Source organism: Protomyctophum parallelum (assembly GCF_964188405.1).
Source record: "Protomyctophum parallelum genome assembly, chromosome: 20".
Classification (NCBI taxonomy): Eukaryota; Metazoa; Chordata; class Actinopteri; order Myctophiformes; family Myctophidae; genus Protomyctophum; species Protomyctophum parallelum.
Window position 1 is genome coordinate 32,433,357 of NC_139718.1, and position 20,994 is coordinate 32,454,350.

The following is a 20,994-nucleotide window of genomic DNA, read 5'->3' on the forward strand; positions in this document are numbered from 1 at the left end:
CCTCAGCGTTCTTCCTGCTCTCCTCCCCATTGGCAATGAGCTCTGCCATGCCGCCGTCGAAAAGTCCCTGTGGGGGGACGTCGGGGGCTTTCGGATCTTTGTTGCTTGATATTGGCCTGTCGAGCAGCAAGGAGCGAATCAGACCCGAGGTGGGGTAGACGTCTAGCCACCTCGTCCTTTCCTGGACGACAGCGGCCGTCATAGCCCGGCCCGTAGCCTCCGTGATGGACCTAGACAGCCTAATCGCTTCGTCATTGAGGCGCCTCGCTTACACCACCTGATCCTCTGTGAGGGTATCGTTGGATTTCAGTAGTGCCTGCAGGGAGCCCTGAATCAGGGACCCTGCATTTAAAGCCTTCACTTGCGTCACGAGGTGTCCGTACATTTTCTTGTTGGCCAGCGAGGCTTTTCTGTCTTTCTCGTTGAGGAAGGCGGGAGGCTTCGAGGCATCGGGAAAGTAGTGTGGGCGGATAGGATCCACTAGATATCCCGCCATGGCTCGGGAAATGGCGGGGATGCCAGTGAGGCCTACTAATGCAGGCCTCTCGGTGTCCAGAGAGAAACCGCCTCTGTAGCCTGGTGCCTCCAGGGCGTTGGGTGTGCTCCAGGAGTGGGTTAAGACCCCTCTAAAGCCCAGTGCAAACGGCAGCATTTGTCTGTTGGGGGCCCGGGGAGGTGGTTCCGTCATGCCCTGCCATAGGTCGTCATCGGCGAGCATAATAACCCGTTCAGGCGGGGGCCAAGTTCGCTGGCATCGGTCCGAAGCTGATCTATATAGAGCCAGCCGTTCCCCGTCGCTCTTGGAGAGCTGGGGGGGCGGCGATGGCTGGGGCTTCCGCAACGTCCTCGTCACTGAGAGACGCATTTATAGCGGCTAGAAGCGCCGCTGGATCCGGCTCCGGAGCTTGCTGGGGTTCCATAGGAATCTCTCCCGCTTCCGGATCGTTTCCATCCGCCTCTGGGATGTAATCATCGTCGTAGTCGGCTTCGTCGGGGTACTCAACCACCGCGCCGCAATCCTCGTAATTTCGGAGAGCTGGAAAAATGTCGTCCAGCGGGAATTCCTTCTCCATCATGTCACCCCATCTTGGAGGGAGGGGTGGCCACGGGGGAATGTTTCCCTCCTCCTCGTGAGCCGCGGCTGTAGCACCAGCAGCAGCATAGGTGCGCGGCCTGGCTCCCAAGCGGGCGTATTGTTCCTCAATCGCCGCTAGAGGAGATCTGTGTGACCGGGCTGGGGCGCCGGGCCACGGCTCTTGTCGCGGGCGGCGGTCATCATCATGGTCGTGTTGATAGCCGTCCTGCTCGCATCGCTCCTCTCACCCGTCGTTGGGGATGCTAGTGAGGCCTAGGAATTGGCGGACACGCGTTAGCCGTCGATTTATGTAATAGCGGCCCAACCCCATACATTTCATGCATTTGCCCGGTGTTTCCACGGCGTCAATCGCGTGCTGAAGACCGAGGCAATAGACACAGGAGTTGTGCTTATCCAGGCCCCACATCGCATGTGTGCAGCCGTCCATTAGGCAGGCTTTCTGGGGCCCATTCTCTTGGTTTAATAGAATGTGAGTATATTAAAGTACTTCTGTTGTCCACGCCCAAGATTGGACGCGTCCCATAGCGAACTGCCGAGCGTTAGATCTTCATATAACCCACTTCACTACAAAACCGCTGCCTTGCCTTCTGTAGCCATCTAATTAGGTGGCGTGTCTAGGAGACACGCCACTTAATTTCAATAACAAAACAACCAAAATGCCAGTCCTAATGAAAATTGGGTGAAAAGGTTGATAATATTTCCTTTCAGGCAGTTATTTGAACTGTTAACATCTGCGACAGATCGCTTATGAGAACATCCCAATTGTTCAATTTTTTCCCCCTTTTTTTCACAGTTTTGTTTATTCAAGATTTCAGGGTATACAGTAAATCAAATAATGTCAATAATATGTGACACACCCATACGGAACATACCAAAGAGATAACATGTACATATAAATGTCGTGACCACCATATGCAAAATATTGTGGTAGCATAACCAATTGACAATTGTTCCATTTTACAGAAAGATATAGAAATATGTATTTTTATTGTATTCATACACTCCCGTGGCCTGTCACTTTAAGACCACAGGCCTTGTGCGTGATGACGCAGGCACGCTCTTGTGCACGAGGTTATAAAACCCCCTGTGTCTTCCGCTCTCTCTCCCATTTCTTCTGCCTTTACAGAATCAAGCTGTGTTATCACTGAAGGGTAAGAATTACTTGTCTAAATAGTACAAGTGCCAACACTTGTACCGCGAGGTGACTTGTTTTCTGCCCGGTGGTAAATACAAATCACAGTAACAAACAAACGGCGATTAAGTTTTGGGTCACTCGAGTGAAAAACTGAAAGAGCGTTTAGCCAAATATAGCCGATATAGCTTACACGATAGCTTATAGCCACGAGCTGAGCCACGAGCTGAGCCACGAGCAGCCAACGCTAGCAGTTGCACTGTTACCAACCAGAACTACAGCCGATAATAATGAATATGGATGATCGTGATGCTAACGCCCCGGCCTATTCACCTCAGACACATCAATTTCTTGGAGTTGTTAGCGGTGCTGCTGGCGTTGAGCCACTTCAAACGCTACGTCATCACACACAAGGCCCATGGTCTTAAAACCTCTTGAGCCCCGTTGCCCCCGCCGGCGGGGGCAGCAGCTGTCCACCTCGTGAACAGCTCTCAGCGGGTAAATGGAGACCCAATTGGTCTCCGGTTCCAACTCTGATGTTTTTGATTTCCCCCCCTGGACCCCCCTGGGGTTTAAGAGTGACAGGCCACGGAGTGTATGAATACAATAGAAATACATATTTCTATATTTTTCTGTAAAATGGAACAATTGGGATGTTCTCATAAGCAATCTGTCACAGATGTTATGGTTAAATAACCACAGTTATGTTATAACCTTCAGTTTTGAGAAACTGTTTAGTCCTTCAAATGAAACAACTTGTTTACGGTGTGTGCTAGCAGGAGGCTATAGCTGTCTGTGTGTGTGTGTGCGCACTTTGTTGCGACGTGCATCTGCCTGCATCGCCTGCATCCGCGTCCTCAGGCGTCTTACTGGTATGCAAACTGCCAGTCGACAATAGAAGTACCAAATGTTTCCTCACGTTTCATACTTTTTGAAATATTAACATAAATGTTATAATAGTCACAGACAACAGATGCCTGATGCCACAAGGCTGATCACATGAAGTCAGAGATCCACAATGGAGTCAAATCCGAGATCCACAATGAAGCCGTTTAACTTCCTGATTTAATTACTATTTGGAGGACATTTCTGTGTTATGTCAGCTATCGCCACTCCCCATAACATTATTTCATGTCTAAAACTAGGACTGGACTAATTTGTGTAGCTAAAGCAGCGGTTGCCAGGAATCCTAGTACTGATGTGTTTCCTTCTACCAGTGTTTTAACTGCATCTCATTTGGGAATGAGATCAAATAGCTGAATCATGGTAACCTGTTCTTTTAATGGTCTGTGCGGCTGCGGCAGTTAACCATCAGTTAATGTGGAGAATGTATTCATTATTTCATTGACGCATACAAATACAGACATCTGTCGTGATGTGTCATGTTGTGAGCTTGCACAGTATCGTCTATTTTCAATATAAAGTACATTCATAAGGTTTTAGCCCATGCCCAAAATAGGGATATCAGGTTGAAAGAGGTTTGCTGTAAAGCACAGTACAGGACAAGCCTAGATTTGCACACAGCCACACACGCTGTAAACAGACTTTTTACACCCCAAAGTCCATACACAAAAATCACAGATGCGTTTTGGAGGCAAAGTCCATACTGTATGTGTACAGGTGGACACGTGCACAAGTGCACACAAGTTGAAACGCACGCACAAACTCACAAACCCCAGCATGCACGAACGCACAAGCCACTCCAGAACTTTTCCTTGCTTCACTTATCTCAAGTCTTGGAGCTTAAGCTTGAGGAGTGGAAGCTGAAGAGAGCTTATGTGCTCTCCATCTCCAGAGATGAGCCCCAACCATCCATTTAGACTCATTAATTCAGGGACTGATACGGTAAACACAGGTTTTATTACACCACAGGGCTGTAACCTGAGAGGAATGTTTGCTCACTTTTAATAAATGCTCTCTTAAAATCCTCAGGGCTTTATGGGAGATGGTAGGCAGAGTGAAGGGGCTGAATATTCATGAAGGCAAAACAGACTTTTGTTTCAAGGAGCCTTAACTTTTGACTCCAGCTTTAGTGGTGGATCAACAGCAAAAATGGAGAGTTTAATCAATGTTTACAACTCATTCTCTAGTGTCTCTCCCTCTTACCAGCCTGCAGGCCTGCGATTTGTGCTGTATGTTAGTACAGGTATGTTTGCCGGTTTACCTGCACATCTGTTTCCTGTCTGTCTGAACGGAGGCTTTAAACAGGGTACATTTGAAGAGTCCAACTGTGTCATTAGGGAACTGTGTACTACTCTCCTGTCTGTCTCTCTCCCCCTGGATGCCTGGCTGTCAGACTTGTGAGGTGCAATTTCTCCGCCCGTCTCTCACGCTCCCTACTTTGTCCTTCCTGCCTTTATATCTCCTATTTATCTGTCTACTTTCCCCTCTCTGTCGAGTTCTGTCAGCCTTGTTATAGTAGTCTCCGTCTTTCTCCCTTAAATCTGAACTGACATATACTTTAATGCACCAAACGGACTTCTCTCCCTTTCTCCCACTCTCCCTTTCGCTCATCCTTCCAGAAGCAATGACACAATTCAGTTTTGACCCTTTTCTCTGTTGGGACTGCAGTATCACTGACAATAGGACGGGGAGGAGGTTAATATGAGTTAGGGGATAGTAAAAGTATATTCCAAGAGATGCTATCTCGGCTGGTCTGTGTTCTCTCTCACCGCAAAAAAGGGGAAAGAAGAAAATAAAGGAAACATCACCAGATGTGATGGAAATTGAAATCCTGAAATGAAATCAAGGAATCGTCGATGACACAATGGAAGAGGGCATTCAATCAGGAAAAAAATAAGTCCCCGTCTCTCGTCTGCTCAGAACGAGAATGAACCACAGGCATGATATCTGTCCCCTTTCCGATTACAATATTCGGTGATCTCACATACTCTAGGCTGCAGGTGTATCATTATCATCATCATATGATTCTGACAGAAACCCACCTTCACAGGGTAGGAATATTTCATCACGAAAAGATGTTACTTAATTATTGTGGAATTATTATCTAGATACTGAAAGTTATTACGTTCGATCAACAAAACGACACTTGATAATGAATTTCCCTCGAGCGTCATAACATATTTTCATCAGACCTAGAGGAGGAATAGGTATTTACTATTTATCAACACGTTCTTATCAATCAGCAAATGTTCTACCAATATGCTTTAAGCCCTTTCACTATTATTCTGTGTAATAATACCGGGCAGCAGTGGCTCAGCTCAGGAGGTAGAACGGACGCTTGGGAATCGGAAGGTTTCTGGTTCAATCCCGGGCTATCCCGGGCTCCCTGTGATACTGTCGAAGTCGAAGCAAAACACTGAACTCCTAACTGCTCCTGATGAGCAGGCGGGTGCCTTGCATGGGTTCCTCCGCCATCGGTTTGTGGATATGTATGGGTGGATATAAATGCACATTGAAAAGTTATTTTTTGATTCACTGTTTTATGTGCATCACTACAACATAAACAGCCAGACAAAGCATTTCACCAAATAATCCAGACTAGTAGAGAACTATACCACCATCCTCTGGAATCAACATCCATTAAGAGTCCAGTGTGGCAGGTTGTCAATGTAACAGAGGGACTCAATGGGAAGAGGTTAAATGGCGCCATCTATTGCAAGCATTGAAGTACATATTGAGCACTGATTCTCCACCAGAACCTGGAGTACTGTTGGTTTTAATCACTCTAATTCCCCCCCCCCCCCCCCCCCCAGCCAGAACAAAACGTCAACGATACTAGTTTTGGAAATGTTCAGGGCTAAGCACATGTGTACAGTGTCAGTGACCAAAATGAGATTCCCATAATCTTTGTGCCCAATTCATCAATAGCTGTATGAACTTGAAAAGATGGGATCCTCTATATTATAACATATGAATGATACTGTATCTCACTCTCTCTGACTGGATTCAGCTGTAGGTCAAGACTAACTTCTAGAGAAGACCTGCTATCTTAGCTTCCTGATAACCAGTGCACAGTTCACATACTGTACTGTATTTTCAGTGCAACATAGAAATTGCTATAGAAATATGGTGTAAACAAATACATGAATTGGAAATATTTAGTCTTCTTTTTTTTTTTTTTTTTTTAAGATATTTTTTTGCGGCTTACGCCTTTATTGATTTTTTAAGGGATAGAAAGTAGGCTGACAGGAAACGGGAGAGAGATGGGGGGATGACATGCGGTAAAGGCCGTGTCGGGTCCGGGAGTCGAACCCGCGGCACACCGCAACTGGATCACCAGTCCGGTGCCCAGACCGTTACGCTACGGCCTGGGCCTAGTCTTCTTAACTATTGCAATGAGTCACTGCTGCCACTCTGGTATAGATACATGGTTGTGACTTATTGGAAAACAGAAGTTAGTTAATTAAAAAAAATGTGTGCACATATCAGCTGGAATTGTGTGCTCACTTGTTTTAATCTTCATCTTCTTCTTTCATTTATTTATTTAAACCTTTTTAATAACGTTGCAGATGAAATAAAAACTATGTTAAGCCTTCAGATTGAGAGATAAAAACTCATTTTGTGTACAGTCAACGGATGCCTGTGTGTGGTTCGTGTGCAAGCCTACATGTAGCATACAGTCATCATCACTTTGTTTCTCTTTTGTTTTCTTTTCATGAACATTTCCTCCTACAATGACATGATCAGAATAGGGAAGTCAGGTTGAAAATGGTTAAAATATCCCCTTACTTCTGCTGACCTACAGACAGTAGGGGTGAATCTTACCACAGAACCCCCCCCCCCCCCCCTCCTCCATTTATTCGTTTATCAAGAACGAGTGATGGCCCCAAGCGAGGTTTGCTAAGCAAGAACACCATATAGAATAAAAAGTATGGCGACCAGACAGATAATCTTCACCCATCAGCACTAGACATATTTTCATTTCATTTGAGATACCTGTCACAATCTGTAACAGTAAGTGTTTTCAGTGGTAATTGAAATGCTCGCTTCAAAACACCCTCCGTCTCATTTTTCTCCGTCGACCGCTCGGTAGGGTGGTTCTTGTGTTCTTGTATTTTGTAGGATAGAAATAAGTTTAGGGTTAGGCATAGTTTTACTGAGGTTAAGGTTAGGAATAAGGTTAGGTTTAAGCATAGTTTACTGAGGTTTTGTTTAGGAATACCAGGTAGAGACCGGGGACAGAGTGACATTCTGATGCGCCGCCGTTCCGACTGTGTGGCTTCCGCATGCGGCTAGGGTTAGCGGTTAGGAATGCTGAAAATAGCATCAGATATATCTACAAGCTCGCAACACGTCGCTTCGCACTGGGTTGCGAGCTTGTAGATCTGCTATTTTCACTCAAAAAATTAACCTTTTTTAATTATGGAAATGTTTTATTTTATTTATGCAATACTTTTGGAAAATGTTGTGTTTAAACTTTAAATTTTTTTGGAAATAAAAGTTAGATGTAGGAAATGAAAAAAGGGAATGATTACTCCCCATAAAAATGGGTCCGCGACCCAAACATGTGTCCCAACCCACTGTTTGGGAAACGAAGTGTGTTAGTGTGTTGAGTCAGGCTAGTGTATTGAGGGGTATACTAACGACTAATGAGCCAGGTTCTATCCAAAGTGTGACACAAGGTCAGGCTTGTGAAGATTATTTTCGCACTGACACAAGTCCAACAGCAGGGGGCAATGTCTTCCTTCAAATACTCAGCTGTCAACTTCCTATGGCTACAAATATACCACAGAAACATACTACTGCCTACAAACCTCAACATCAGATCATGATGTTGAGACATAGACACAGATGACCAAAATAAAAACTCTTTCCTTCATAGTTACATTTACGGAAGTTTGTTGTCTTTTTACCCCATTTAGTTTGTCTTTGTATGAAGGAAGAGGAAACACCAGGTGCATTTATATTGTTATTAATTATTAATATGAATTAATTTGCATTCATTTAAACTGCCCTCAGTGTCAGCAGTACATGCACACAGAACACACATTATGTATAGCGATAAAGCACCGTCATTTTCTTATTATAAGGTTGATTTTTCACAGCAAATAAAAGCATCTCCACAGTACAAATGGGGCATCACCAAATTATTGGTTTGATGTGAAATATTTTTAAATGTTACTAAAATTCTACTAAATATAATCTGTTTTTTGTTTGTTTGTTTGTTTGTTTGTTTTCATTTGAAAAGTTCTGCTGGTTCACTATTCCTTTACTAACATTTTGTGACTGTTTTTCATCTCAGATTAGATTTATCCAGTTGTGCAATCACTCCAGACTGGTGCCCGGTTCTTTTCTTAGAAACCAGAACTTGGGGCATAGCTCGGAATTCTGGGCCTCTTGACAAGACTGAGACCACAGGACCTTGGGGCCCCATTCCAGCTTGAGGCCCTTGAACTATCACTGCTGATCTCACTCGCTATGGCGCTAAGTAGAACCCAACTGTTCTGTGGTTGATACCACATACTATAGCCCCTTGGTTTCAATTCACATTTTGCGGTCCTATGGCACTGGACGGCCAGAGGTTTAGGCTCCAAACCAGCTTGGGAGCTCTTTGATGGCATAGCGGTTAGGATGCTAGCCTGCTGAACCCTAGTCAGTCTTCATCTGCCTTTGCAATGCATATTGGCCCGCAGTAATATTAGTATCGCTACGGACGACAGTCACGGACTCATGGCCACTCAGCTTTCCTGTTTACCGAAAAGAGGAAAACATTTGAAAGGTTTAGGACCTAAAATGGCAATGATCCCCTTTAGAAGGGAACGTGTCTGTCCACATGCTCCTCGTCAGGTGTGAGGTCCCAGGTTGGGACCCTTGACGTCATGTCTAGTATGATTACCACCCTCATAACTTCATGTAACCCCTATTAAATGGTCAAATCCAGTGTGTTTACCAAATCCATTTGTATACTGTCAGAGTTAACACACACACACACACACACACACACACACACACACACACACACACACACACACACACACACACACACACACACACACACACGCTGCATGGGGGACACCAGAACAAAAGTAGGCTTACTCAGTAGGCTTCCAATTACAAAATAACACACGGTGCTTTTTAAGGTGAAGTGTGTGAAAGGGAGGTGTCATGTACTGTACACAACATGCTGACAGGACACATTGACACTTTCACAATATCCCTTATCTCCAGCATCGTGCCATCCATCATTTCCATCAACGTACGAGCGTGACACTCTGCTACTCCTCCTCTTTCTGTACCTTCTCCTCTTCCATCTGCTCCTCCTCTCTCTCTCTCCTCTCCTCCTACTGGAGGAGAGGAGCGGAAATTGGGTTAGATTGAGATCTCTGAGGATCCTTACGCAAGCGCATCAGAAGGGATCCTGTGTCAGCCTGGCCTGTTTTAAATACTATGAGTGCATGTGCGTGTGTGCACGCATATGTGTGCGTTTGTATGTGTCCGTGCGTATGTGTGCATGCGTGCATGCAAGACTGTATCATGTGTGAGTGCCTACATGTGGGTAGATGTGTGCATGGGCACTTACAGAAATGTGTGGGTGCTGCCATGCACAGGTGTGTGTGTGTGTGTGTGTGTGTGTGTGTGTGTGCGTGCGTGTGCGTGTGTGTGCACAGGGTTTGTGAGGGCATGCATATACAGTACATTCATAATCTACATACGGTAAGTCTGTGGAGACATGAACTAACAGAAATGATAACGGAAACAGAATAAGTGTAACAAATAAGAGGAAATAAAGAAGAGGAAAATAGCCGACGTACAAGCTCACGATGCTTGTAAGTTATTCTTTGGCAAAGATAATTGGTTTAGAGTGATAAAAGAGCGTACCGGGGTTTAAGTGGGTAACACAGTCTGGACAGTCTAACACGCAGCCAGCCTGGACGTTCACTGTGGTTGAGAGCACCATTAAAGTAATTACCTTTACCAGGAAGGTAGAGGCACTCTATCTCACACACACACAATAATGGACATACACCGTAAAACCCAGAGTGTCCATTTAACTCAAGAGTTACAAAAATGTACGCTGTGTAAAATAAATTAGGGACAGTGAGACAATGAATAGACCCTTGTCCCGTACGAGTGCATTGTTACACTCACTCACTTAAGTTATCACTCTTTTGACCGTACTCCACTAGTTGTAATCAGCAGAAGCTTTGCCCTACATCCCAACCTCTCCAATCCAATAGGTGGCCCCCTCTGTGCCTCAAGCGACTAATTGCACTGTAGGATGCTGGAGGGGAACAGCACAACCACTCACACACCACAGTATTGTTTTCACAAATCTGAGTTTTGTTGCAATGGCACGAGGGGGAGGCGTAGAAATATTAATAGAATAGAATATGTGATTTGTTTAAGCAAAGAATTGTGCTTTTATTTTGTAATATATTGTATGGCTCAATTCATATACTGTAAATATATCTTCCACTTGGCTGTGTGTGGTGTCGGTGAGTCTAGGGCCAGCCTCCGTTTCTATTTTCAAGTCTGGCACCATGATGGGCTGAGATGGAACCATGGTTCTGTTTATCCCTTTACATCCCTCATGTCTCCCTCATGTCTCACCCCAGTGGTGGAAAGTAACTAAGTAATAACTTTGTACATTTAATCAACAAGAATTGTGAATACAGGCTTCTATACTTACTAATACTAAATTACTACACATTTTACATTATCTCCCTACCTTTGACAAAAAAAACTACCCCCGTCTCTCACAGACCACTTCAATCCTGTCCTGTGTGTGTTAACTTAATTCTGAGAGTGTAAATTAACAACCAGGATTTTACCATGTAATGGTAGTGACAGGTAAGGGGATCGAGTATGTGTGTGCGCGTGTCTATATTTTGGTAGAATTCAAGGGGCTGTGTATACAGTGTGCGTGTGTGTGTGCGTGTGCGTGCATGTGTTTGTTGGTGGAAGGGGGATTTGGGGGTGCTCAGCCTCAGCCAAAGTCAGGAAAAACAGGCCTGCTCCTTTCCTATGTTATTTGTTCGCGTCCAGGGCTCCTAAATGCTGCGCAACAGCCATAATAACATATCACTGAACTACCATACTGTGTGCCAGTGTACACTCCAACAGTAAGACATGAATAGAAAACCAATGCACACTGGACCACTATTCACCGTCACATTCGCAACTTATGTGGAAACTGATTTTTATGCTCCGTGTTGGGGGAATGTATAGAAATTGGTAAGACAATGATTTCTTTTTTTACAGTGCTCTGGCTGTAAAGATATGTTATTTCTAGAGTTGAAATCTAAGTTAATTATACCAATTACCCCACAAGCATTGCAGTAAAAGTTGGGTTTTGAGCTTCTGAGAGGCATATTCGGAAAGAAGTAGTGGCGGCTCTCTTTTATTGAAATTCCTTTTATCACCAAAATGCTTCAAGTGATACAAGAATAAAAGTACGCTGCTCAGAGAACAGAATGCAATAGCAACATACAGAAACAGTTTGTTTCCCAAGCCCTGATGAGGAAAAAACCTTTTAACTCTATGAACCAAACCTAAACAAGAGCCATCTTCTTCCCTCCTTTTCCACTGCAGAGATGGTGAAAATGCAGCCGCAGTCTCACAGCCTGCGCCACACGCCACAATCTCCTAAAACCATGCGGCCGGCGATGGGGAGGAGGAGAGGAGAGTCTCCCTGTTTGTTTTACAGTGATTAGCCCATTATGTGGTTGAACGCTGCCAAGCCTGGCGGAGAGCGGCGCAACAAGCCTCCGTGACCTTTTCTCTGCTGAGTGGGTGAAGCTGTGGCCGCTATTATGGTCTCTGCCCTCCACAGCTAACTGCTAGCTCTCCCCGGTTCCGCTCTGCATCGCTCCGCTCCGCTGGCTTCCAGACGCGGCGGTGCGTGTGGAAACTGGAGTGGATGCACCGTCGGGAGGACCCAGAGGTCTTGGAGTGCACAACGGAGGTCACTATAGGCCAAGGGTTCCAAAACATTCCAGGCCACGACACCCCCCCCCCCAATAATCATATTTTAACTGGGGACCCCCAAGCATTTGCAATTGTAGGAGTTAAAGGCATTGCATTTTGTTTGACGCAGTTCCACAGATAGGCTACATATTGTAAAAATAGCCAAACTACAAGCCTTGCACTGTGAGGCGTTGGGAGCTTGTGAGATCGGCTAATTTCACAATTTGTGTATCTTTCTTACGTAATCTAACTATAAATGCACCGAGTCTGTGGGTGTGTGTGTGTGTGTGTGTGTGTGTGTGTGTGTGTGTACGTACGTCTGCAATCCACGTAACTCGAGAATGCTATGACAACGTATATCATTAGGTTCCCAAGTTGCATCGTTCCCAAGTAGGCCGGTGGCCGACTGCGACGGGCACGTACAGGTCTAGTGGAACCAAATGGACCATTTGTACACTCTCAGAATTACAGATGCATACTCCAGCAGAACATCATTCAGAACTTTGGGAGGTACTTCATTGCCAATATTGTTGCTAGGTAGCCCAAACATTTAGATTCTCGTAGAGGGTTTTTTTCGATTCTGACGAATCTCTCTACGAGAGTCTAAAAGATAACCCCCCCCCTTAACGTCGAAAGTTGAACGTTTGTGCCTCAAAATCACTCTTACCTTGTACAAATGCAAAATCTAAGCTGCTTTAAATGTTGCCCCACTTGTTTGTGAGGTGTTCGGAATCAGATTAAACACGGAACATGCTTATTTTTCAATAAAAAATGTATTTTAATCCACTCTGTTTCTGAATCCTCCATTGTAAATGCGGTAAACGGCGCAACAGAATATTGCCCGCGCCCCTAGCGGCCAGGGTTCTCTTGCGCATTTACAATGGAGAGAAAAGCAAGATGGCCGCCAGATTCCGAGACAGAGTTGATTAAAATACCTTTTTTATTGAAAAATAAGCATGTTCCGTGTTTAATCTGATTCCGAACACCTCACAAACAAGTGGGGCAACATTTAAAGCAGCTTAGATTTTGCATTTGTACAAGGTAAGAGTGATTTTGAGGCACAAACGTTCAACTTTCGACGTTAAGGGGGGGGGTTATCTTTTAGACTCTCGTAGAGAGATTCGTCAGAATCGAAAAAAAACCTCTACGAGAATCTAAATGTTTGGTCTAGTTGCTAGGTAGATTCATTGATCAGATCTGCGTCATGTGTGTGTCGTCGACACAGTGTGTTGCTGATACATAAAGTCACAGCGTAGACAGAACAGTGAAGGGCTTACAAAAAGAAAAGTACACCATACAGACTGCAGTAGTACTCTAGAAGTCCCAGTGGAGTGAGGGAGGGTGGAGCTGTGGGTTTGTGTGCGTGCGTGCGCTGTCCACTAGCCTCGATCAGCGCGTGTGAGGGGATTGATAAAGGCTTTTGCGAGTCCATAAATTGTGAAAGTCAAAGAGAGGCTATAAGGCTGGTCAGACAGACTTCTTTCTGCAGCCCTGGTGTGTTTCCCAAAACCATCTCACCACTTCTAAAATCCCTGTTATGCAACTGAAAACCAATGGAGTAAAACTGGATTTTCATAGGATGATGAAAATACAAAAAAAGAGCATTCATTTAAAACAGTGGATCTCAACCTGTGGGCAGTGGCCCATATAGTGACTAAAAGCATACAACAGTATGTTGGTTCCATTCATCCAAGGTGGAACACAATCAATTGATAATCATTACACTAAACCTGCTCTGAAAATGCAACACCACTTAAAGGAGCATTCAGTGATTTGGGTGATTTGGAAGAAACCCTGGTCCGCCCTGGTAACAAGATGTGCACATGCACACGCTCTACAGTGGGGGGACGTGCAACAGGCCAATAGCACACACACCAAGGCCCGCCTCTGCTCGATCATGATTGGAGGAAGGCCCCTCTCTTTCCTGATTGAATGAAGGCCAAAAACGAAACCTACGCCTTTTTGACCCCAGGGGTGAACTGGGGACTAAAAGAAGCAGTAGAGGTTGTTGTATTTGTTACATGCTCATGTTCATGTATTGTACATGTGCAGTGAAATGTTGGTGGTGAAATGGTGTGGCAGACTGGCATCTAGTCAGTGATGTATGAAAGTAGGGAGATACAGTAGGCCATCTATGACGTATGATGACTCCAAATTTGGTTTCATTGACTGGCATTATAAAAAATAAAATATTTTTTAAAGTGTAAAACACGTAATATAGTGAAAGCACTTCTGTGGTCTACTGGCAGCATGCACAAGCATTTTTGCGCCGTTTAATGTGGCACTGGAGTTAAATATCATTTTTTACACTTAGTTGTGTGTCTCTGCCGGCTTATTGACACGCGCACGGACGCACGTACTGTATACAGACTAGAGCAAACGCCCCACTGTATCAACACCTCGGGAGTGTCAGGGTCAACACAAAACCACCAGGCCTGGGCATGTGTGCAGATGGGCTGGCAGGGCCCCGCCGTAGCGCCTTTAAGCCTAATTTGTACTTCACCACACAATGGTGACACGTGCTAAAAATAACTCATTTATTGCGTTGGCATTTTTCGCTTCAATTATTTCCCCGACAGTGACAGCATCGTGCAGCAACGCATGAATTAGACTAAAGTCTTTCGCAAATCAGTTCTTCTCATGCAATATTTTCACAAACGTATAAAACCTCAAAGGGCTAAATAGTTGTCCCACAGTATTGGAGGGCCAGCATATCAGTTAATGGAACAATTGGGCCATGAACACTTGAGTTTTTGAAGTGGGCCCTGATCACAGAAAACAGGTACAGAACTACTCTCTTAGCGGATTTGAGCATTCACCTACTGAACATCATTGTCGAACAACACATTGGACAGAAATGAGAAAGCACTCTGAATAATTAGGAACACAGGTGTCTGGGTGGTGCAAGCGTAGATGTATATAAAAGGCTAGATGACTCGCCCGCGCTGCTGGCCAATGGAGAGCAACGTCGCCACATGGCTTCCACTGGAAGCTCTGGTCCATAGCTCTAATGCCTTTATTAAAGCTATGGAACTGTTCTTTTCCTACGCTCGCATAAATGCAGACCTATTCACCAAAACAAAGGCGGTTTGTGTAATTAGAAAACCTACTTTCCTTAGTGGACGCACTCTGAGCCCCCCACCACATGTAAAAAAATGCAAGAGATTCTTCTCTCTATCGGTAGAGGGCGCAGTGGAGTAACTAAAAGTATTTATTTTCTGGTGTAAAAACAATCCCTTTCTGGCCAAAAAGTGCATTTTAAACATGTGGTGGGGGTCTCAGAGTGCGTTCACTAAGGAAAGTAGGCTTTCTAATTACACAAACCGCCTTTGTATTGGTGAGTAGGTAAAATGTTTTTTATATTTCCGCTACAGATCAGAGGCTGGTCTGCATTTCATGCGAGGGCTAGAAGCAAAGAGTGACAGAGCCTTAATGCAACGGGCAGCAAGAGCAGGACCAGAGCTACCGTCCATGGTGCTTCCAGCTTGCCTGGGAGTTCCAACAAACATAACAGGTGCATAACATGGGCTGCATTTTCAGAACATGCTTATTTTACTTATCAATCAATTGATTGTGTTTTGACTTCGATCAATGAAACTACCGTAATTTCCAGACTATAAACCGATACTTTTTTCCCATGCTTTGAACCCTGCGGCCTATACAACGGTGCGGCTAATCTATGGATTTTTACAGCTAACGGCCACTAGGGGACCTTCTAAATCTATCTCTATGGCCTCTATGCGGCTTATAGTCCAGTGCGGCTTGTATTATGTACACATTTGGTTTTTCCCCTAAATTCAGCTGGTGCGGCTTATATTCAGGTGCGCTTTATAGTCCGGAAATGACGGTAACACAGTATATTTATGTTCGTATTGGTATCACTATGAAAACAATGGTTTCAGTAGCTCTGGCGGTATTGGTCTTGGCCAATGCCAGGCTAGAAACTCCTCACTCTCAGGTAAAAAGAAGCGTCTGGCACCGTCACGTATATCACAAGACAAGAGACAGACACTCCAAGACCAACAAGTAGAGATGTGGGCGTATTCGGGAATTAGCATAAGGACTAAACTGGGAGAAAATGAAAGAATGGAGAAAGTATAATGAGAAAAAAAGAGAATGAAGAAACTCAAATGGGACAAGATAAAATATTCCTCTACAGGATGACTGCTTGTACTGTTGTCAAAGCTACCTCTATACTGAGAAGTTGTGTGCATATTGTATATGAATACAACCATGATGGATATGGGAGAAGGGGAACCCCTGCTGTGCACTGGGATCTGAGTGGCACACTGCACACAGGAACACACTGCCACCCGCAGCCAGCAACAGAAGTTTAAAACAAAAGAAACCATAAAGGAAACCACTGACATTTGAGGGGGTTTTTAACAGTAGTGGTGAACTGGGTTTGAGAAGGCCTGGTGCCAATAACAGAGTGCTGAGTCTCTCTCTCTCTCTCTCTCTCTCATCGCTATACAGTATGGCACTTTTTCTTTGCCACGTTTTATTGTCTCTTTTTTCATCTCACTGTCTCTTTCTATGGCAAATAGAATTGGCTAGTCTTAATAACAAAATTATAGTACTGACATCATAGATGACCGAAGTCATAGACTGGCCAGTTGATGTCTGATATTCCACATGGAAGCAATGCTGTTATTAGAGCCCTTTGAGTCTTATCCCACTGCTCTCTCTAACCAGTGCTTCTCAAATCGGGGTCAGGGCACCCCAAGGGAACCCCTCTTTGAGGGGGTTCCAGGGGGGTCTCAACAAAATTAATTAAAATAACATCGATATATTTTTTTAAATCTTTAATCTTGGAAAAATGTGAAAATATTTGAATATATAAAAAAAAGAATAATAATCATTTTCACAACCGATATCTTGTATGGGAGTCCCAAGCACAAAATCTTTTCAGATGGGGTCTAGGACTGTGGCCAGAGACATGCATGTGGGGGTATTCGACATTATACCGTTTGAGGTCCACTGTCTCTAACTATCTCTCTCTCGCTCTCTCAGACTGCACAGTAAAATCCAGAGTGTTGGGTTTACGCTTATGGATCTATTTTGACACATGCAAGTATAAGTTAAGTAACACTATGGATTTTACTGTGTGGCTACATCATTTCTTGGCAGGCAGATGAAAACCCTTTTAGGGAGGTTTTTCTGGACATAAAATGATAACCACATGAGTGTAATTACAGAATCAGAAAAGATTACAGCCATGTATAAAAAGGACATTTCGATCAATAAATCAGGCTGGAATGAGCGGTGCGGCTGTTTGAAAAACGAGACGCGTCGTCAGTCGAAAAGTTATTTGTGATATTTTTTTAAAGGCAATTCACTGTAATAAAAATGATGTAGTTGTGGATTATGTGGAGCGCTAGGTTTCAACAGCATTCAACAATGCAGAGTTTGCCATGGAGAGATTCAGAGTTTTATTGTGAAACTAAATGATTTACAGGGAGGGAGGACTACCATAATTGAGGGGAAGTTGGGTTATCACAGCAGCCAGGAACAGAACAGAATCAATAAATAGATCATGTAAATCAAAAAAAGGAGTAATATAATAAATAAGCTGTTCTTCATCTCATCATTTATACGGCGTGGCCTCCTAGGGGCCGAGCCCTCTGGAAGAGGGTCCTGTGGGTTATACATTTTACCCGCTCTAAACTTCAGATAATCTCGTCTGGAAATCTGTAAAACAGAACACAACATTTTTGCAAGCAATTTGGGACAGTATTAGTAAAGTCTACCCATTTGAGGAAAACATTACCCAGTATATTAGCGGAATGTTTAAACAAGGAGATATCTGTATCACCAATATATTGTCTCCTAGGGAACCAAACACAAGTAACTGGTGTATAAAAATATGATTTTGTAGCGATAAATATAGGGATAGTCACGGCTGCATGATTCCTCCTCGGATCATGAAAAAGTACATCCTCTCCCGATCCCAAAAAGTGGATTTAATCTATGATAGAAACATGTGTCATATGAATGGATGTTAGAGAGACTAAAATCACGAAGGAGAGAACTTTAAGAGGTACTGGGACCACATCTTTGCCCATGGATATTGGTGAGACACTGTGATGATGGAGGTATTGCTGTTTTATTTTGTTTTATTCTTTTATGTTTGTCTTGATTCATCATGAGCCACAGGATATTTTTGTATTATTGTTTAAAAAGAAATAAAAATCTTGATTACAAAGAAATATGTACTTGGTTCCTGTTAGACCCAAATGGACATGCGTCTTATGTTTCAAGGCTTACGGACCCATAAGTGTCCATTTGGTTCCTAATGATCAATCATTTAGCTGGGGACCGACTGGACCCCATGTTGAGAACCGCTGCTCTACATCACTACATCGCTGGCTCTCAACATCAAGTAGGGGGACCACCACGTCCAAATGGACCCTTACGGGGCCTGTGACTCTGAGAGTGTACAAATGGTTGTACACTCTCATAGTTACATGAACACTTAGAATTGCACAGTGCACAGTACACTCTCAGAGCTACAGGCCCGTAAGGGCCCGTAACCCCTGGTGGGCCCCAGATGGGACGTTGACAAACGCAGTGCTACATCATTCCCATCTGCATTAGCGTACTGGCGTACGCCATGGGCTTAACATTTGGATGAGGCACAGCAGTGAACTGGTGAAACTCTGGCTGGAGGTTGGGTTCGGTGAGGTGAATGTAGGCTCCTTTATTGCCCATCTGATCGCAGTAGTTGGGCGCAGAGAAGATGGTGATGCACTTTCCCGAGTGGGTGACCTCGTAGCCCTCAGCCTTCACCTCGTGACTACGGATGATGTAATCTAGACTGTTCATCTCAAGGAAGCGCTCTGTGACGTCCGGCCCGAACTCGCAGCTCACGCCTCGCTTGCTGACCGACCAGCCTTTCTTACGCTGAGGGTCTGACCACAGGAGGTCGCACATGAGACCAGAGTCTGGAGGCTGTCTGTACCGGTCTATCCTCTTGATATCGTCCAGTGTGACACCGTCTTCGCTGAACAGTCCCCCGTGCATCACCAGTACCTTATCGTTGATACACATTGCAAGAGGGAGCCACTGGAAGACCTCGCTAAACAGCTGGAACATCTGGGCTGAGTACTTGGCTTTCACTTCACCTTCAAATCCATACATCTGGTTCATGTTGTCTGTCTCGTGGTTACCCCTGACCAAGTGGAAGTGGTCGGGGTAGAGCAGCTTGAAGCCAAAGAGCGTAAGAATGACCTCAACGGAGAAGGATCCACGATCCACAAAGTCACCATTAAACAGATATGGGTTGGTCTGGGATGGCAAGCCGTTCAACTCAAAGATATTGAGGAGGTCGTAATATTGCCCGTGGATGTCACCACAAATTGTTATTCTCTCGTTAGTGTTTAATTTGATTTCAACCAGACTTCGAAGTCCGGACATAACCTCTTTGACTTGGACCAAAATCTGATAAGCATACTTTCGGGGCAGTTTCTTTTGGTCTTTGAACCAGTCCATCATCTCCATAATGAACTCCAAGGTCACCTCCTTCGCATCTTGCAGCTGGGGCCCAACATACTTGTCCTCGATCACCATGTTCTCGATGTCTAGAGAGTCCACGACCGATGCTTTTGTCTCATCGCTGGCGATGGCTCTCTCAAAGGCCTTCTGTTTGACCATCTTTTTGCACTCCTGGTACTTCATCTTTGCGTCCTTGTCGTTGGGTCGCACCCTCACTACCGTCTCGTAGTCTTTCAGCGCTGCCTTGAACTTGCCCAGCGCCATGTTAGAGGTGGCACGACGGTAATATCCTTTGATGTAGCTCTTGTCAATCTCCAGGGCCTTCGTAGCGTCGGCCAGGGCATACCCGTAGCACTCGGTGCGTAGGTAAGCATGGCTGCGGTTGCTGTAGAATACGGCGTTGTTTGGGTTGAGCTCCAGGGCCTCTGTGTAGTATTTTATTGCGTTCTCATAGTCCTTCTCTTTGAAGAAACTATTTGCCTTCTCCTTGAGTAGCTCGGCGTTTCTGTCTGCCTCCGCCATCCTCGTCCCACTGCTTGTCTGCAGACGCATGAAATATTTAACGTACTTATACTGGAAGTCAATAGAGAGACAAATAATTCCATATTTGGAAGTCAACATGACGTCACAGTTATATGACGTCACAGTCGCAGTATGACATGATGTATGGGATCCACGTGGAAGCCAAGCCGTTATTAGACCCCATGTTGTTTTGACCCCATGTTCTCCGGCAAGCATTATTGTTGTGCATGTGACAATAAAACACCTTGATAAGAAATCCCTATAATCGGACATTTCTTTTTGTCAAATATGTTTTTATTGAACAGATTATAAATTATTACAAACATTATGAAATACTTTTTTTATGAAACAAAATGAAAGAAAAAATAAACAAGACAAAAAAGAGAAAGAAATCCCTTAACCCTCCCACCCATACTGCTCAGTGACACTGCATACTATAATAAGATGATAGAAAGCTCATGGAAAACATCTGAAAAGAAAATGGCGTACAGTCAACCATATCAATGGTATCCTGTCTATTAATCGTTTCTACTCAGGTAATGGAGGGGCAGCCAAACCTTATCAAACTGGCTCTCCGTGTTTCTCAAGATGAAGTGTACTAGTCAATTCATTTAACCAGTGTTTAAATGCAGGAGCCTCCTCCTTCTTCCAGTGTGTCAGAATTAGTTTTTTCGCTGTAATCAGACCATATGAGAAGAGTTGTTTCTGTGCTCTTGTCAACATAGGCATGGAGTCTGACAAACCCAGAATTATTAGTACAGGATCGGGGTCAATATGAATACTCAAAATATCAGAGAGCGTCTCAAATATCTTAATCCAATATCTTTGTATCCGAGGGCAAAGGGCAAAGCTATGAAGAAGATTTGCATCTATTGTATTA

At 44.4% G+C, this 20,994-nt stretch overlaps 1 protein-coding gene across 1 annotated transcript; it reads right to left on the bottom strand.

Moving 5' to 3' along the window:
* Positions 1-18,671: 18,671 nt before the first annotated feature.
* Positions 18,672-20,114, bottom strand: LOC310877410 (serine/threonine-protein phosphatase 5-like; the record flags this gene model as incomplete). The annotated part of the gene is made up of 1 exon (XM_083791244.1): positions 18,672-20,114. The coding sequence occupies one exon, from the start codon at positions 20,112-20,114 to the stop codon at positions 18,672-18,674; it is 1,443 nt and encodes a 480-aa protein (XP_083647370.1).
* Between the last annotated feature and the right edge of the window lie 880 nt (positions 20,115-20,994).